At 40.2% G+C, this 20213-nt stretch overlaps 1 protein-coding gene across 2 annotated transcripts in view; it reads right to left on the bottom strand.

Annotated features, from left to right (window-relative positions):
- Positions 1-20213, bottom strand: part of DIP2B (disco interacting protein 2 homolog B) — a 242390-nt gene that overhangs the window by 42549 nt on the left and 179628 nt on the right. The window contains exons 10-20 of one of the 2 annotated variants that reach the window (XM_075591661.1): positions 18424-18516; positions 16976-17099; positions 16046-16155; positions 15153-15255; positions 13557-13621; positions 12542-12635; positions 10920-11039; positions 9542-9656; positions 4662-4801; positions 3279-3415; positions 261-341 (exon numbers count right to left, since the gene is read on the bottom strand). In XM_075591661.1, coding sequence (XP_075447776.1) covers positions 261-341; positions 3279-3415; positions 4662-4801; positions 9542-9656; positions 10920-11039; positions 12542-12635; positions 13557-13621; positions 15153-15255; positions 16046-16155; positions 16976-17099; positions 18424-18516 — 1182 coding nt within the window. Of the gene's footprint in view, positions 1-260; positions 342-3278; positions 3416-4661; positions 4802-9541; positions 9657-10919; positions 11040-12541; positions 12636-13556; positions 13622-15152; positions 15256-16045; positions 16156-16975; positions 17100-18405; positions 18517-20213 lie in introns of both variants that reach the window. The other variant, XM_075591659.1, reaches the window with a different exon arrangement.

Here is a 20213-nt window from a genome sequence, read left to right on the forward strand (position 1 = left end):
ATTTTTAGAGACACTCCCACATAATGGACCATTTACGAGCTCTAGTACCGAGTTTCTTGGTGACTAGCACGTTAGAAAAAATACTGCCTGCCACCGAAGATCTACATTTCTTTTACGAATCAAGAGTAGGCAACCAAGGTCAATGAAAGATAAGGGGGCAGCTTTGATGTTTAACCCCCTAGTTTGCGGCACATTTATTTTTACACACAAATGAATTCTCCAAAAATCAGCACATGTATAAGATTGAATATAACACTTACAGGCCCCACGAATCCTAGTAAACCAGTTCTGATGAAAGGAAGATCTCCTATAGAAGTTCCAGCAGAATTCACTGGCAGAACCTGAAATTCACAACAAAATACTTGTGAGACTACTGTGTCAATAAGGGAAACACTTATAAACAGAAGCAAATATAACAGTGGCAATACCTTCTGTGTACATTAAGAAATGTATCTACAGTAGGCTACAGTGGCAACAAGCCAATATTTAATTTGATGTATTTCAATAAACAGGTTTTTTTTTTTTTTTTTAATTCAAGAGAATTATGTAAGACTCAGACCTAAAGACCAGATTCAAGACAGGTGTCATGATAATATTATGAGATATTATGTATTTGAATCAATCTGGTGTTTCAGGGGTTAATTTGGTTACCATTTGTTTTAAAAATACAAAGAAATGTTTTATGGCTTGTTAAACCGTTGGCCAGGCCTAGTTTTAGGACCGATGGAATCTGGAGATAGGGCCATCTGTTTTGCCAGAGAGGGGATTCATTTATGGCCCCTCTGATATCCAACTAAACAGGACACTTTGAGACATTTTTTTCAAAAGCATTCTCTGGAGTGTTCCGCAAGGCTCAGGGGGCGTTGCTATGAAAGGGTTCCACAAAATAATTAATTTATTACACCGGAGGTTATCCGGTGATAACCTCAATCTTAAAGTATAACATCCAGATATCTGTAATCGTTGCAAGGAGACGCATGCAATAAGACCGCACACTACATGGGCAAGAGGTGCCAAGGACAGAAATCAATATGTCACGCAAATTTAGAAGCAAAATAGTCAAAATTAGTCTTGATCCATCCGTCATAATCGCTTGAATCTATTGATATGACTAAGTATGTATCTAAATATTAGAGAAACAAAGTTATAAATGTGTTTAAATATTGAGGAGTTTTTTTCTTCTCTCTGTTGTAAAACCGTCAACCTAGCAGCTGATCTACGACAGGGGTGGGCTTATGTTGTTTTCAGTGGGAAAAGGATTGGTATATAGGGCTTGCCCTGGAATTATGAAATCAGAATTAAACAGATGTGTGTTTGGGATCAAATATCTAAGATTTCATAATCCTACGCCAGTGATCTCCCTGGGGGGAAAACCTATGACATATGGTAACGTACTGTATATGCATTTCTGTTTTATCCTGTTATTTTAAGAAATTGTTCTTCATTTATTGTAACTATGTTCTTGTAATCTTTTTTTCTGTAATCTAAGCACTATATTTTTATATATATTAAACAATTATTTAATAAGTAATGCTTTGGGGCTCTGAATGCACTGTTGCACGCTCTGGAGAGAGTATTTACATTTTCGGACACATTTTGCTACAACAGATGTGTGTGTTAAGTGAATTGTTTTTTATATAATAAACAGGGACCTGAGACCCTGGCAGATATATGTTAATGACATATTTTGCATATTTCTTGGGTGGTGGAAGTGGAAAGGCATGATAGCAATTGAGTAAGGAGTTTATATGAACTCATTGAAAGTACCTTGCGCAGGAGGAAGGTGAGTTGGCTAGAGTAGTGTGTATTAATCCTGGTTGCACATCTAAGTGCTGTTTGTGACAGAGGATATATGGGGATGGATTGAGGGGAGATAGTGTTCATTTGAGAGATCTTTGCAAATGTGAAAAGTGGGCCAGATTGAGAGCGATGTATTAACCCTTGTCCCATATGCAGGTCACGTGCTCACAGGTGTGCCATATGTTACAACAGAGCAGCGATATTTTTGGATATTTGGACATGCAGTGAGTTCTTTTGGAACATAAACCCTTTATTCTGTCAGAACCCAGGAGCTACTCTATCACAGCCCAACAGTTCTAGTCAAATACCACTGTAGGTTCCATTTAATACAATGAATTCTGACTGAAATAAAATGATGAGAGCCAAGCCTGGAATTTGAGACTGTTGCTTTCCAGCCAGAGACTAGTGAAGCACAAGTGTAAAAGTTTGAACATAGTTATAAAGCAGAAATACACAGAATAATGGACCTTTGTAATGCTGAATACAGAATATTTACGTGACTAAGGTCTCAGCTGCCAATTACCCAAGTAAAATGTATTCCCATATTATGTGTGTGTATATATGTAAGTGTGTATGTATGTATGTATGTATGTATGTATGTATGTATGTATGTATGTGTATATATATATATATATATATATATATATATATATATATATATATACATACATACACACACACACACACACACACACACACACACACACACACACACACACACACACTTGCATGTCTAAGACAGATCTGCCACCCTGCTTTTCACCACTAACACCCATCATACAGTGCTTCCACTGCAGCAAGGGATTCTGGGAAATGACATGCAAATGAGAACACAGTGCCATCTTTTGCTTCAAATCCATTTTGACATGGACTTATATAAGCTTGTGCTTGCTGCATTACACAGCTTTTCAGCACAGCCTGGGTTAAGATGCATAGTCAATAAACCTACCCACAGACAGCTGTTTCAACCTTTTGGGTCTCATCAGTGTGAGGCTGGTTATACTGGCTTTGCTATTTGAAGCTTGGATAGGACACACACACACACACACACACACACACACACACACACACACACACACACACACACACACACACACACACACACACACACACACACACACACACACACACACACACACACACACACACACACACACACACACACACACACACACACACACACACACACACACACACACAGTGAGTAATGGGACGGAGCATGATATTTTCTCATACAATGCCTTTATTACACTTGTGTTTGTGAGTGAGCTACTTTTATTGTCCAGGTGATTAAATTGGCATACAGTATTTCACTAGGAGTGCGTCTGTTCGTTAAAAAAAAAAATATGTGTGTGTGTGTCTAGCACCTATACAGTGTGTATATATATATATATATATATATATATATATATATATATATATATATATGTAACACACGACAGTATATACATGCACAAAGGTTATGCATCAGTCCATACCTCAAAAGTGTTCTTTGTCACTCCAGCTAGCCCATAATACATTGTGCCGCCTCCTTTACAGCTCACACATATCTCTCCAATCTCATCCGTTTTACAAAGCTGAGATAAGCCTTCAGGTTTTACGATGCACATTACAGCTTCAAGAAAAAAAAGCACATTTAAAATGAAATATTGAATGCCTGTCCCAGGTCCCAGTCTTTTTTGTCCTAAGATAGTTTTCCATCCATCATATTTGGGTATTTATTAATTCAAAAAAGTCAAATGTTTTTGCCTTCCAATCTTACAAGCATCCCAATTTGCAGTCTAATTAAGAGTGAGTAGCTCTGGTAATTAGCTTATATGAAAGATGAAGTACCTTTATGTTACAATAATGGGAACAAAAATGTGATCTCTAAAATGTTGATCAGCTACTTATTAATGTACGAATGTAATGAAGTAATGAAGTATTACTCACACTGGATAAAGTGCTCACGCTAAGGCCGAGTCCATGGTGGGTGTGGGCTCGAGACCGTGCTAGTGGCTTCACTCTTGCCTCTAGCTTCAGAGATTTGTGCGCTCTAATTGGACGCGATGAGGGGGCGTGTCGTGGGCATAGCCGTGAGGTTACGGGAGCTGGTTGGCCCTCATTGGGCGAACCGTTTACGTGACCCGGCCGTCGCGCAAGAATACAAATGTATTTGTTTCCTTGCGCATCGCGAGCGCCGGTACTTCTAGTCACGCGCATTTAGGACAGCCTCATAGAGGCACACCATTTTGATCGCGCCACGGGCGCGACCATGGACGCAGCCTAAGAACACTTATGGTAATGCAGACTGTGGCGACTTTTGTGTGTCCATGTTGGTCCATGATTCTAACCTTCTACTTCTACCATTGCTGTATGTGTAAGTTACAGTACTTAGTTGTATGATTAAGTACAAGTTGGGTGAATTGAGTGAGTATAATCACAGCACCACAAAGAATTCTTCTACGAGTGATTGGGGAGTAAACTTTTGTACTTCTATACTTAATTATATATTTTACAATCCAACCGCTCACCAACCTGTTACTTCCATCGGAGTAATATGATTTGGGGGATTTCTCCATGGAAAGTTAATTTTTATATTCGTCATAGTACACTTGGATGTTAAATATTTGTGTGTGGTGTTCAGTGTATGATTTTCTGAAATTTTTTATTTATTTTTGCAGCTGTGATTTTTATGATGCCTTTACAAGAGTTTTAAAGTGTATGTCTGAGTGCTAAATAATCCCAATTTCCCCTTTATTTTGAATTCTCTGTAATTAGCAGATTGGAAGCACCATCATTACACTTGCCTTCCCTGACTAGCACCTTGTGTGTAGTTACAAACAGTATTGTGCCGGATTGTACTCCTGCATTTTACCTACCTCCTGGCATAACATGTCCTACATCCTGCACTGTGAGAGCAGAGTTCTTGTCCTCGGTATTGACCCTGATCACACCATAACTTAATCCATTCATAGACAGAATAGCTCTGCCTGGTAGAGGCGCTCCTGGTATTCCAGGTCTTAAAAAGAAAAACATAAAGATTTAAATAAAAACATCATTGCCCAATTACATTTCTATTAATGTATGTATAATTGTGTATATATATATACAGGCATACCCCGCTTTAACATACGCAATGGGACCGGAGCATGTATGTAAAGTGAAAATGTACTTAAAGTGAAGCACTACCTTTTTTCAACTTTACAATGCATGTACTGTACTGCAAACATCATATATGTGCATAACTGATGTAATAACACATTTGTAACCAAAATAAATACAGTAGGCTTTATTGAAATAAAATCTTTAATGTCAGCTGATTTTTCTTATGTGCTGACAGATACAACATGGATGAATGGAAAATTATTTTAAAAATATGTAGGAAGGATGAAGGAGGGCATATCTTCTACTGTACAGTATTTTTACTGAAAGGGCATGAAGGTGAGGTGCATTTATTTGACTGACTGATATATTTTTGGGACTTATTTTTTGTGACTTTGGTGAAAACAGTACAGTACAATACTGTACAGTACTGTACAGTGTTTTACAATGCTGTGCTTGCTTAGGCCGCGCGTATAGTGCCCGCGACCGGCGACATCACCCATCCCCGCTAGCGAAAGTTATATTTCGCTTTGCGGCGGCATCGCAGACTCCCGGACATTTGATTTGTTCAGGGGCTGTCACATGAGGTGACAGCCCTTGAAAATCAAATATTCCCGGCTTCCAAAGTCCGCTCCGTCGCATTGCCGCTCTCGCGCTTACTATAAGCGCACACGGCGGCAATGTGTTTGTTTTTGGGCGGCATCGCCGGCACTATACGCACGGCCTTACTCAGGTCCTTGATCAGCTTGGCTTACACGCACGCACTCCCTCAGTCACGCACGCACTCCCTCAGTCACACAATCTCTCACGGACTCCCTCAGTCACACAATCTCTCACGCACTCCCTCAGTCACACAATCTCTCACGCACTCCCTCAGTCACACAATCACGCACGCACTCCCTCAGTCACACAATCACGCACGCACACGCACTTAGTCACGCACACGCACTCAGTCACGCAGACGCACTCAGTCACGCACACGCAGACGCATACGCAGACACACACTCAGACACACACTCAGACACACTCAGACACACTCAGACACACACACTCAGACAGACACTCAGACAGACAGACAGACACACACACACACACTCAGACACACACACACAGACACACACAAGCACAGAATGCAGTAGAAGAGGACCTCCTCCTCCCCCGTAGCCTGTAACTCACATGCAAAGTTCCGTTCTGCTGCAGCAGCAGCAGGCTAGAGCAAGATCTGAGGAGGGAGGAGGGAGGAGGGAGGAGGGAGGAGGAGAACGGAGGGAGAAAAGCCAGGAGCTGTAGTGCGGGCGGAATCACTGCTATAGCAGCTGATTGATGGCGCGCCCGATCTCCCCCTTCCCCCTGCCATCCGGCCCCGTTCCCCGTTACCCTTTAACTGCACTCCCACTCAGTTAGGGACCACAATGAAGGAGGTTGCTGTATTGGAGGTGCGCACGCACGCACGCCGCCCCCTGGTGTCCGTACTCGCAAAGCACGTGTACGTACACAGGGGTATGGTGTAACTAAAAAAAAATGTACGTACTTGCGAGTGTACGTAAAGTGGGTGTATGTAAAACGGGGTATGCCTGTATTGATTATTGAAGCTCGGCTAACACGGTACTGATACCTCTACATGTATATATATATATAGCGCCAACAATATACGCAACGCTTTACAAAATGATAACACAAGGGAAATAAATGACAAACGAACAATGGTGATAAGTGAAACAGGTAAACAACATAAGGCAAAGGGTGACCCTGCCCCGAAAAGCTTACAATCTAAGTGGCAGGCTTAAAGGCCCACTAGAAGTAAAAGTGCATTATTACAATTGCAGTCAGTGGAAGTCAAATGCAGCTGGAGTTTACAGTAGAGGCGTTACTTACTACTTACCTACTGTAACAATGTCAGTTTACAGTTGTTATTTTATTGTTTTTGTCCTCCAACCCTATTGTACTATGCTACGGAATATGTTGGCGCGTTATACATAAATGATAATAATACAGCTTAACCCCGTTATAACGCGATCCGTTACAATGCAAATCCGCTTATAACGCAATGCAAGCGTGGCTCCCAATTTTCGTATTTATGAATACTTTACAACACGATTATTGATATCTTAAGTACTTTATTGTACAATGCATACACTTGTACATTATTTCTAACGCGATCCGCTTATAACGCGATGTGATTCTTTGGACCCCAAGCACTGCGTTATAAGGGGGTTGAGCTGTAATAATAATTCTGGCTTTGCCTGTGTCTCTTGTGTAACAAAATAATTGTATTTAATTGTAGTTGCACTCAAACAACAGTGATGCCCCTTTAAGTGGAAGCCAGTAATTACTTAAAAAATAGATGATGATGAGGGATACATAATTTAATGAGATGCTTCTTTTAAGAGGTGGCGTTTCAGCTGGGCTTTGAACGCGGAAAAGGAAGGTTCTTGATGTCACGATGACACCAACTTTTATCAACACATTTATATTTCTGGGTACTTGATTGAACAGAACAAGTTGCAAAATAAATTGTGATTTATTTCCTTAATAGACAAACACACGACATCTGCAGAATACACTTAAAACAACACTCACTGGGATAAGGGAATTAAAGAAATTGTCCTTTGCTTGCAAGCGCCAGAAATGCAGCCTTGGTTTTAAAAGTCCTGTGGTTATGTGGATATTAACCCCTTCACTCCTGACTGGTTGCTGCTGTACTGGAACAAAGTCTTGCATCTTTACATCATGGATTAAAATTCAAGAATCACACTGGGAAATACCTGGGAGGCCACAGTTATAGACTGGCCAAAGCTATCTTTAACATGTGGATCCAATCCCCTCGTGGGAACAAAAAAACCCCACGAATAGCCAAGTGACCCACAGTTCATAAGACCGGTCAAAAGGGCTGTCCGGTGGGCAGGGCGCATGGGTCAGGTTGACGCCCATGACACTTAGCATACCTGGGCTACACCCATTTCTTGAGGCCACTGTGGCTGGTCTCTGACTTAAAGGTGTCACTAGCCTGACATCTGCTGTGCATCAGTATGCCAGTATTGTATACATTATGGGCCTCTGGGTCTTGTCATAATTGACACTCTTTTAGACAGGGGGACTCTAAATCTGTGGGAGCCTTTTGAGGCTCCATCATAAAAATAATTACAACCCTTTGAGGCTTGGTCATAAAAATACCGAAGCTCATTCACCCATATCACAGCTGGAGGTCCAAGTAATTCCTGCTTGGACTTACAAAAAAAAATGCATCCTGCCTTACATTTAAGATCTGCTATCATGTGTTGGTTAGAGGGTATGGCAAGCAATGCATCTTGTCTTTTACCCTCGAAGACAGGGAATGGCCTGCACATGGGGAATAAAAATGGCGGAGACAGGGCAACAACAGTAATGCATGGCAAATCAGGTATTAACCCTTTCCTCCCCGTCACACTTGACGAGTATTGAGTGGAAGAGCGTTCCGGAAGGTAGGGAGAGATTAGTGAGGAATACTGGAGAAGGTTGCAGAAGAAAAAGGGGCAAAGATGAGACAACCTTGGGTTGAGTGTAAAAGAAGAGTAGGGATATAAGAGAGACCAATGGAGTTGAGATATATGGAGGTGAAGAGTCTTAAAAGAAAGGAGGAAAATTCTGTAGTTCATACAGAAATTAATAGGAAGCCAGCAGAGAGCGTTCAGGTGGTCAGAAGCAGGTAGGTGTCTAAGAGAGCAGGAGATAATTTGAGCGTTTTGAATGGACTTTAAAGGAGAGAGTTGTGAGGCAGAGAGGGGAGAGGCGGAGAGGGGTGAGGCAGAGAGGGGTGAGGCGGAGAGGGGTGAGGCAGAGAGGGGTGAGGCAGAGAGGGGTGAGGCAGAGAGGGGTGAGGCAGAGAGGGGTGAGGCAGAGAGGGGTGAAGCAGAGAGGGGTAAGGCAGAGAGGGGTGAGGCAGAGAGGGGTGAGGGAGAGAGGGGTGAGGGAGAGAGGGGTGAGGGAGAGAGGGGTGAGGGAGAGAGGCCAGATAAAAGAATGTTGCAGTTATCAATACGGGAGAGAACAAAGGCTTGCATCAGTGATAGTGGACACATATGCATAGGAAGGGGTGCATTTTAGCAATGTTGCGAAGGAAGAAACAGAAATGGGAATGCAATTTATATTCTGGCATGATATTATATACATATTTGTTCTCTGGTTTAAATTGCAACCAATTAGATCTGATGAAAGTTTTGGTGAAATATCTGGGATTAATATGGAAAGATCTTCCCAATGGAGACAGAAATGAAAGACCGGTGAGGGAGTTACCCTGTGGACATAGTTACCCTTTCATTGGACTCTAAGCTCCTTAGAACTGGCCCTTCTTACTTACTGTAAGTGCTAGTGTTTGTACGCAAGCCTTTATTGGTTCTGCCTTTCACATCTCCATTGTACTACGCCGAGGGAGGGGGAAGGGGATGAACTTGAGAAAAACATCTACCATACCTTATTAAACAACATTTTATCACAACAGGGAACAATTTCCAGTCTATTCCTATAATTGTGAACCTGCTGTTATATATATATTATAAAACGTCACCTCACCCAGTAGCTATAATATAAAGATAGTTGGGGGACCGTCTGTGGAAACGAAGTACCTACAATGATACAGTGTGTTGCCCACTCCCAATCCCCTCAATTGCACATACTGTACCTTCGAATTGCTACTGTCATTGCTTCAGGAGATGTAGCACATGGGCAGATTGCCTCAGGCTTAAGCCCATAATTTTGAAACAAACTCAGGAAAGCATCACAGGAAGAAACCGACCCTGTGTAAGATGTAAAGATAGCAAACATACATAAAATAAATTACATTTTTTTTTAATGCAAATATGTGTGTTTATTTTAATATATTTTAAAATAGTCGGAATGGGTTATTTAAAAAAAATGTGAGTCGTTCAACACTAGAAGATCTAACATGTTAAGCACACAATCTAATCCTATTACAAACGTCCATTTTAGGAAATGTAACTCTGAGGCTATTAAGAGGCATAAAAGGTCAATGAGGGTATAATTAATCACTCTGCTGCTGCAAAGTCTTAAACTCCTGACAAAGAACAGACCTTTGGGTGGGACGCTGTGCATCGTGCAACTATGCCAAGTTCTAGAAGAATCTTAGACATTCGCTAAATATTTTCTCATCTAAAAAATTGTGCCTCTATTTTATTTAGAAGTTTCTTATTTAGATTTATTTTTACATGTTCCTACTGTCAACTTAAAGCAGCAAAACATGTGAAATGTTTTTGTTTTTATAAATAAATCAGTTCTGTAGTATTAGAGAATAGTGATTGTTTTTTCTAATTCAACTCATTTTTTATGAGTTGTAATATACTGGGCATCCTTTGATTTGTATTTCAGGTGTTAGCACATCTCCCCAGCAATGCAATATCTTTGTAACACTTTCCTGTTTGTGATAATTTGTTGCCAATGTTCCCAGCAGTTTGAGCTGCAAACTGTAACAATAGATACTGTTACCCAAGTAATATCCGGATACATTGTAGCTGCTGATTTACACTGAAGGATTGATTGGAACTGAAAGGCAGCCATTTAGTTAGGCACACAATAAGGATTTTGACAGATTTTGACAGATTTATAACAGGAGCACCTAAACGATTGCCATCTTGGATAAGAATGTAGAATTATATATGGTCACGTTTTACATATAAGAATAAGAAAAACAGGAGGGGGTGGGGAAGGAGTGAAGGTGAATGTAGTATTGCTGCTTTAAGTTGCAATCTTGAGGAACCTCGTTCTGGACTTCACAATCCAAGGCTGGTACCGGACAATAAAATAAATGGATTTGCCAATGAAGACACAAGCCTAAAAGTGACGGCACAATTATTTTCATTTAATTATTTGTATTCATCCGTTGATGCATCAACTTGATACATTTTTTTCATATTTCTTGTAAATTTCAATCCACTGTTTCACAATTTTTGTTAGCTTTCATATAACCCATTGCTGTTGTGTGGATCTTTCTTAAGCAATCAAAATGTTTCTGACTAGTACATAAAACACCACAAAAGACTTACACGGATTAGCTCCATCTGTCACAATGAGCATACGGAGCGAGGCTAAACTGATATCCTTCTGTTCTCTGTGTGCAATCATTGCCCAGTGCAGGTCACGACATTTCACTACAGCAATCCTGGCTGCCAGACAGGAAGACACAAAAACAGGGGATGTATTCATTATATTAGTGGTCTACTGTCCTTTAAAGCAGGGGCTCTCAACTGCAGTCCTCAAGACCCCCCCCCCCCCAACAGGTCAGGTTTTCAGGATATCCCTGCTTCAGCACAGGTGGCTCAATCAGTGGCTCAGGTAAAGACTGATTAAGCCACCTGTGATGAACCAGGAATAGCATGGAAACCTGACTTGTTGGGGTAGGGGGGGTCTTAAGGACTGGAGTTGAGAACCCCGGCTTTAAGGTATGTGTATTTCCTTGAGCATTTGCATGTAATTTCCCAGAATCCCGTGCTGCAGTGGAAGCACTGTATGCTAGGTCAGGGAGGCGCAAACTTTTTTCCCTGCACCCCCCTCACCGGCGCTCCCCTCACCTCCGTGCCCCCCCTCACCGGCGGCATGACGTCACGTTGGCATAGCAACGTGACATCACACGACCTCGTGGCGGACAGCCTTGGCGACGCGTGTGAGAAGCCTCCAGAGCCAAGGTAAGTTAGGTTCACAGAGGCCCTGCAGCTCCCCCGGCACATATATACACACACACACACAACTGTTTTGTTGCAGGAATTTAATTACCATTCAACAGACGCTCGTCAGCCTCTCTTTTACTTTATTACTGTTTTTCATTTGTGATGTCTTTATCTTTTCATCTGATCAACCTATTTCGATAGCCCCACACAGCCCATCCGGAGCTGCTACCGGCGCCCCCCTACAGAGGTATTTCGGGAAGCAGGGGGTCCCCGGAGCGGAGATTAACACGGTTCAGCTTCGGAGACACCCTGCATCCAAACTACAACGCAAAAAATTAAAAACAGGAAAGGAAAGCAGGATTGCGTCTGTAAAGGAGCGGTGCTTGCGACCATGCTTTCCCCCCCCCCCCCCAAATCGGTTTGAAGCAGGGGGTCGAAGGAGCTAAACCGCGTTTATTTCTGCTCCAGGGACCCCCTGCTTCCCGAGTTTCTTACCCCCGTAGTGGGCCCAGTGTCTGACTTCATTTTAAATGTCCCAGTGATGCTGGCCAATAAGAAGCAACAAGAGATGACGTCACGGCTTCCTATCGGCCCACGGGACTATTAAACCGCCATATTGTGAACCCAGCCAGCGCTCCTACCGGCACCCCATAGAGAGGTAAGTATATTGGGAAGCAGGTGGTCCCCAGAGCTGAAACCAACGCGGTTCAGCTCCTTAGGCCCCCTGCTGCAAACCTATTTTTAAAAAGAAGCATAGCCAAAAGAACAGCTACTGTAAGTCATTCATTTATATTTTGGTGTGCTTGACCTATGTTATACTTACACTGTTGGCACGCACCAATGAATTTTTTTTTTAATTGATGTGATTCTTTTGCAGATACATAGACAAAATGACTGCAAAATTTGCCAATCCAAATGGTATAAATGAAACCGTATTAAAGTCTTGCTTGACGCTTACATGTCCCACACGACCTGCAGAACTGACAGTGTTTATATGTTACCTTTATTGGCATGGACTCTCTGCACCCAGGATAACGGACATGCTTTCATCACAGAGTACGGCACGCTGATGGTGTTCATTTTGTTTACTACCGTCTGAAAAAAAAATATATATTATATATATTTGTGAGATACTTTTACTTGCCTTTTTCTAATTAACATAATGAAAACACCACCTGCTGTCTAAAACCGTGCTGTTTTTCTGACTAAATAGAGTAAACAATATATTGATTTTCACTTTATCTTGATGCTTTTAGTTGATTCGTCGTTAAGTTTATGTTCTGAACTGCAAGTAAATAAAAGGAAGCTAAAGCGGACATTACTACTACGTAGTTGAGGTCCTGAGGTCATCACGTTCTTGTGACGCCGGACGCCATCCTCAACCCAAGAGGACGCCATGGCCGGCTTTCAAGCTGCTGTGTGGCTCTTCCACAATTACAGGACTGTTCTTGGGGCTCTACTTCCCCCCCCCCTCCCATCTTGTGGGGATATTTAACATAATTTTGTGGGATCAAGTTCCGGTTACCATCCAAGTCCTGATGTGGGGAGGATTGTAATGTTTTATTGCTATGTAAGTTTTACAATTGTGTATTTTTTATACAAAGTATTAATATATTTTACCGATGTCCTTCCATGCACTTACTTGTTGTGTTTTATCATACTGTGAGCAAACACAGAAGATACTGAGTACCAAAGTTTTTACATTTTAAAAATATGCAAACAGGAACCCGTAAGATTTCTTTTACCCGTTAATTGGTGGAAGAGCCGTGTATGCTGGCCTCTCATACATCCCAGTTTATACACATCTGGAGGAACGCAGCAACACCACTAGAAAATCTGTATGATCACTTACTATGAGATGTATGGCCTTGCAGATCACGCTCTATTAAACCTATAAATGATTGTGCTCTGTATAAACTCAACTTTCTTCAAATGAAAACAGTAGTCAGTTCCTCATAGCTGCAGGAATCAGTTATTGTGTATTTGTAAAGATATATAACCATGGTTTCAGCTTACCGTTAGTATGCCATGCCACAGGCCAGCATCCCTTTTAAAATCAAGGACATTTACTAAGGTTTCACCTAAATAAGGAAACAGTAAAATGATTACATTAGCTATTGTTTTACTAATATTCAAGATTGACTTTTTTAAATAATGAGCATCTAGAGTTAAGTATGGACTTAAATATTCATTTCATTATAATACATAAAGTTGTCAATGGAATCGAGGGATTACATTCCAATTGTTAGCACTGTTCCGATTACATAGTGTTGTCCAGTCAACAGATTAGAACAGTTCGACGTAGAAATAGATATCACGAACAATCTTTTTGCATTAAAAGGATCAAAACAATCCAAGCATGGAAATATTGTTCGGCCGTGCAAATGAAAAATAAATGAAGAAGCTTTCTTGAAGCAACACTCCTGCAAATCAGAGAATAAAACCCGGACATGGTTTCTGCATCAGATAAGTCAGACAGCTGTTTTATGACTATTGTTAAACTTTTACATCTACAGGATCATATTTGGAAAACCAAGCTAAATCTTTATACCTGAACAGTAAGACATATTTTACTGATATAAGGAAAGTCATATCAGCTTTGTATAAATACAATATTCTATACTCGAAACACTATGGAAAAAAAAATCAAATAAAAAAAAAACACACAAAAGAAATGCTAAGATCTCTTTTTATGGATCGCATTTAAAATGTATGATAATGATGGCCTATCATGTCAATGGAGGGGATTACGGCCTTCCTTAGGGAACGCTGATTCCAGTTCACCAGGGTATGGAGCCCATGGCTTGAACCCGAGGGTATGGATAATAGCCGGCAACATAGAGGAGGCGCTCTTATAGCCTACAAACCTAAGGCTGTCCGTCGGTGATCCTTGATGCAGGGTTAGGGTTTGACATGTGTCCACTCTCAGCTCAACAACTGAAACAAGGAGACAGGAATCTCCCTCCTCCCCCTTATCCTGTGATTTCCCTTCGATCCCCACTCACCATTATGGTGTAACATACGCTTATTGCACTATGGTTCTGTCCAGGGTATTTTCCCACCCCTAGCAGTTTATATGTTCCCCAGTTTATTTTCTGTACACCATAAAAACTCTGCTAAAAAGAAAGTTACATAAAAATATATATATATATTGAAACTTAAGCAAAAGCTTAATGTATTGCAATGTTTGTATTTCTGTAATATGACCGTACAAATCGGTGTGCAATACTTTCTAATGAGTAAGAGATCAGACAGACAGCAGCATTGGTACAGAGGTGAAGTTCCACATAGGAACAGATCAAGCCAATGACAATCGTATGTTTAGTAGGTTAAAACTATATGATCAATGCGTTTAAAACAAATTAAACACGTACATTTAAAAAAAATAAAAAAAAATTGGGGGGGTTTATCTGGGAAATGTTAGTAAACATTTTAATATGAAGTTTAGGGTGGGTTATACTACCCTGACATCTGCCTCATCTTTTTCCATGCGCTATACTCTTAAAATGTACATGGATGGCACTATATAAATAAAGTCATACATACACGATAGTAAAATAATTTAGGATCTGCATGTGATTAAATATTTTAGTTCTAATTTCAATTACTCACCTTCAATATAGTTACACGCCTGGGAAAGAGCCTGACAGTGAGAAAGCATTGCTATCCGGGACACGGTCACACCCATGACACTGCCTTCCTTACTGGTCTTATACTAAATAACAGAAATAGAAAAGAAGTGCAAGTTAATTAACATTTGGAAATGCCTGGAGAGCCAGTAAAACCAAAAGCTTCTGGTGGTAAGTCCAGTGTTTTGCCTTCATTACATTTACAATTCTTCTCCAGGTGGAGAGCATTAAAGTGTTTTCTCTGAAGACCAACACAGAACGGGAAAGAAACGAAAACGTATCAAATCTCGGCAGAATTTCTTGACCCCCTAAATCGATGCACCATAAATAATGAGATGAACGCCTAACATACTGCAAATTGGAAAATATTAATCTGCTGGATATATTTGGTCCTCTTTCCTAAATCACGCAATAGGCTTTACTGAAATGTAGCCAATTCCTTTGCTTCAATGAAAATGATTTCCCGAAGGTGCTGAGAAAGCTTTGATTTCAAAAGTTTAACAGTCTCGCAGGATGTTGCCAGGAGTTTCATAAAACCAAAAGTGTGAGGGGTCTTTGTGGCAGAATTGTTTTGTTGGAGGTAAAAGTAATAAGGACTGGCCTTGTAAACAGGGAGGATTTAAGTTTGTATATTAAGGGACATCAGAAACTAAATGGTCCCCTTGATGTAATCTCCAATGGATAGGATCAGTAGTGCATATACAACTCTCACATTTGCCATCTCTATTTTTTATTATTATATCACATCTCTGGGTTTTTATTCATTTACGGTATATTAACATAAATAATAATTACTGAACTAAACAATAGCAGAAACAAGGTTTTCAACTGTGATTATTTGGAAGACCGTAAGATTTGTGTTATGGTTCAACACACCTCAATGTATGCAGGCTCTGTGCCAGCTGTTGTGATATGCGGCTGCCAATCCTTTGGTGACTTGGAAAGGTATCTGGAGTCGGTCACAACCCATTTGAGTTTAGGCCAACCTAAAATTTTTTTTAAAAAAAATGAATATATTGAACCCCATTTCTCACGAATAAGCCAACAAGTGATTTCTGAATAACTGAAGCAAAAAACATAATTAAGAGTCCTGAAATCTTGCATATGTAATTGTGTTATCCAAAAAAAGGGGGCAATATTTTAAAACAATTTCCAGGGAATCCTCCTAAAAAACATACACTGGGATCCAAGGTGTTATATGGGTCATCGCACTGCAATCCCATTAGTGGCAGTTAACATAGGATTGCATCGCGTTAACTCATATAATACTATAGTGAATCCCCCCATAGGATGCAGCGGGGGGTATTTTTATGAACAAGTAGGTCCCAGCTTTCTATGTCTGAATTATTTTCTGGTGTTTTGTATTTCATTAAAATGAATAGTTAATATTCGCGACATTTTACAATATGATTTTTTCCAAGCACATCCCATTCCAATCACATTAAAATATTGCTAAAAAATGCGTGTTAAGTACCATTAAAGTGAAGAGAAATGGTATTTAGGTGCCAGCTCATTTGAACTTTGGGCAGCCTTGTGTTGGTGTCCCAATAATGCTATATAGATTTCAGTTTCTGCATACTTGTGTTCTGTACAGAATACAGTTACACAGAAAATCATACACACGTTATCCATAATATAACGTGATTCATTTGTATTATTTACATTTAGAGCACGCAAAATATCTACAAGACCTACAGCTTTTACAGCGGAAGTATCTTTTACAGTTAGTTTATTTGCAATATATTTGACCAGGAACAATATCAGAACCAACCGCAATGGCTATGCAAAGAAAATGTATTTGCCAACCTTTGAATTGCACAATTTCCCCATTCTGAGTTTTTGGCAGCCCCTTCAAGCAAACCTCGGTAGTGAGCGCGAGTTTCACACCACAGCTTCCCAGCAGGAAACCGATCTGCTGCCCACCGGCATCCTGTGAGAGGAGAAGCAAGAAGGAACCTCAAAGGGATATCTGATTATTATCACACACTGTGACCGCTTGGACTCGTTGGGTTTCGTTAGATTATATCAGGTGTAGTTTGATGCAGATAACGCACGATATTCAATTTTAAACCAGAAAGATTTCATGTCTGGTTTTTGTGGCGCACGCAATGAAATGTAAACATTCATTTATTGTTGCAAAAGCTTTTAATAAATAAAATAAGGTTTGATTTGTTTTATTTTCTTGCCTCATGTTTGTTGCCTGACGTTCTATGGCTATGCAATAAGTGGGTATAACAATGTGCAGTCTGCCAATCACTTCATCTTGGCCCCCTTTCTACAAAGAACTTAATCCCATCGTGCCAAAAAACACTTAGTCTAAGATGTCAGATGGATGCCAAGTAATTTGCACATATTTCAACCCCAGGGTTGATAAATGGTTAATACTATATAAAATAGGTAAAGAATTACATTTATTTTAAATGGTAAAGGATGACCCCCACTTTAATTAAGTTATTAATGCTAGATAATCCTACTTGCCCCTATTATTATGTTGCAACACATGTCAAGAGGTTAAGTGAGGGGGTAAAGTAAATCAAAGTTATTCTAGGGTTACAGTTCCTGCTCCCAATCCCTTTCTCACTCCAAATGGCCTCTTGGCAGATTGAAGTCCGTTTTAAAATGTAGACAAATCCTCGGGTTGGATCTTTTTGGATTGCAGATCTCCAAAGTAGTAGGAAATAGATCCGAGTGCACTGAACCGCCTGCAGACGTTAAATCTTCAAGGAAGATCCACTTACAAAGGGGGATGAATCTACAAACACAATCCGCGTCTTCCTTTTAACATCCAAGCCCAGAATATTTTTACCAGAAGTTTAAACCTTGTATGTTTGTAAAACTGAAGCGGTCTTGGGGAACCTATGTAAAACAGGAATGTGCTTGGGTGCTTTTGTATTTTAATAAGGCAGCAAATCTTGGAAAGAAAAATGTTCAGATCTAAAAGGAAAGATATCTAGCAAGTGTTGTATTTCAAAAAGCTATGTTACATACTAGAATATATACTATTTAACTATTTATATAGGAAAATTACAGTAATTTTTAGGTTCTAACATCCCCATTATTTTTAGGTTCTAACATCCCCCTTATTGTTTCATTTATTGAAATGACTTTTATAAGACACTATCATTAATGGCAAACTTTTTAAAAGCTTTGCATGTCTGCAGTGTTGTAATAGACTGTAGGAGGTTGAAGTCTTCAGAAAAAAATCTGTCCAACATCACTCTTAATTTTATTGTTACCTTTCTAGTAAGAGGTACCTCAATCGGCACTGGGATCACTTCTGCCAGGAGACATCCGTAAAAGGCGACCATGAACATGACTGGATCATTGTTGGGGTAAACCAGGGCAACCTAAAAAGAAAACATTGGGTGAGAAAGGATGGGAATGTGTTTCATACATAGATATCATTGTAAGTCTAAATATAATCAAGTAGATTTAATGAGTTAAAAAATGTGAACCATGTTAAGATGGTTTCCCACAAGCTTAAGCCCACAAGACACTTTGTTGGAAAGACTTGTAATGCACTTAGAGGGCTAACGTCATAAACAGTTCATAGATATCATACAGTTTGTGTCAAACGTTATACAAGACTGGTCTGCATAATTTTCCTGCCCAGACCTGAGACCATAGAGCCTTGATCTTGCAATATATATCAGATATATAGGTATGTATTTTTATGTAATGTGTTCTGTATAACACAAAATGATGCTAAAAACCACTGATTAAGGCAACTGCAGCCCGGGCAATTAAATTGTATGCATGTTTCATGTTTATATACTGTAGCGCCAACAATGTACGCATTGCCTTACAAAATCCCAATGTAGGGAACATAAAGTACAAATAATGGGGATAAGAGAAGCAAGTAAATGATTAATGTAAGGCAAAGGTAGACCCTGCCCCTAAGAGTTTACAATGTAATACTGGGAGACTTACAGACACAGTAGGAATAAAAGGGCATTTATTTAAAGAGCAAAATCAAGTGCATCTGGAGTCAGTACTACCGCAAATAATATAAGGAGATCCTTCTTTTTCAGCTAAGAATTTAAAAATGAAAGAAGATGAATATTGATTGAAAGAGATCCCCATAGATGAGGTGAGATGAGTGAAAAGGGTTTGGGACTTTATAGGGCTGTGGAGGTAAAAGGTGCAAAGATGAGGCATCCATAGGTCGAGCTATTGGGAGCGAAGTGCAGAGCCTTAGGAAAGTAAAAGATGTTGTAGTTCACATGGAGAATAATAGAAAGGCAGCAGAGATTTCTAGAGCTCAGAAGCATACAGTATACGAGTCTAGAAGAGCAGGAGAGAATTCTAGCAGCAGCATTTTGAATAGACTATAAGGGAGAGAGGTGTGAGGCAAAGAGGCCAGATAAAAGGATGTTGCAGTAAATGCTTCTGTACTTGGTACAAAATTCGGGGTGCCAGTGGAACCCAAAGATTGCTAGGAACCCCTGTTGAAAAACACTGACCTAGGCAATATACTTGTGAGACTGGGTGGATAGTAATAATATTAATTGCAAAGAATGGAACAATGGGGCCTGGTTTGGGATGGAATATAAGGAGCTCAGACTTAGATATATTAAGGTTGAGGCGCAGGACCATAGAGAGAGATTGCCCACAGGCAATCAGTGATTTGTGAATGGACTGCAGGTGTCAGGTTAGGTGCAAAAAATATAGTTCTGCGTCATCAACAAAGAAAGCCAGGGGGAGTAGGGGACCTAAGCAGAGGCTTGAGGAACACCAACAGAGAGATCCATAGAAGTTGAGGAAGAGTTAGCAAAAGAGACAATGAAGAAGTGTTTAGAGAGGTAGGAGGAAAACCAGGAGGGGGCCGTGCAAGGGATGACGAGAGCGAAGAATGTGCAGAAGAGTGTGGTCAACAGCATATAAATCAAATGAGAGGTCACGAAGAATCAAAATTGAGTAATTTCCTGGAGATGTGCACTATGGGGGACATGCAGTTACAGTGGAGTGCCTTAAATGCTTTAATTTTCTCTATGGTATTACAGTACATTAAAAATATACATAGCATCTATAGTAAGGTAAAAGC

This window comes from Ascaphus truei, chromosome 3 (assembly GCF_040206685.1).
Source record: "Ascaphus truei isolate aAscTru1 chromosome 3, aAscTru1.hap1, whole genome shotgun sequence".
NCBI classification, from domain to species: Eukaryota; Metazoa; Chordata; class Amphibia; order Anura; family Ascaphidae; genus Ascaphus; species Ascaphus truei.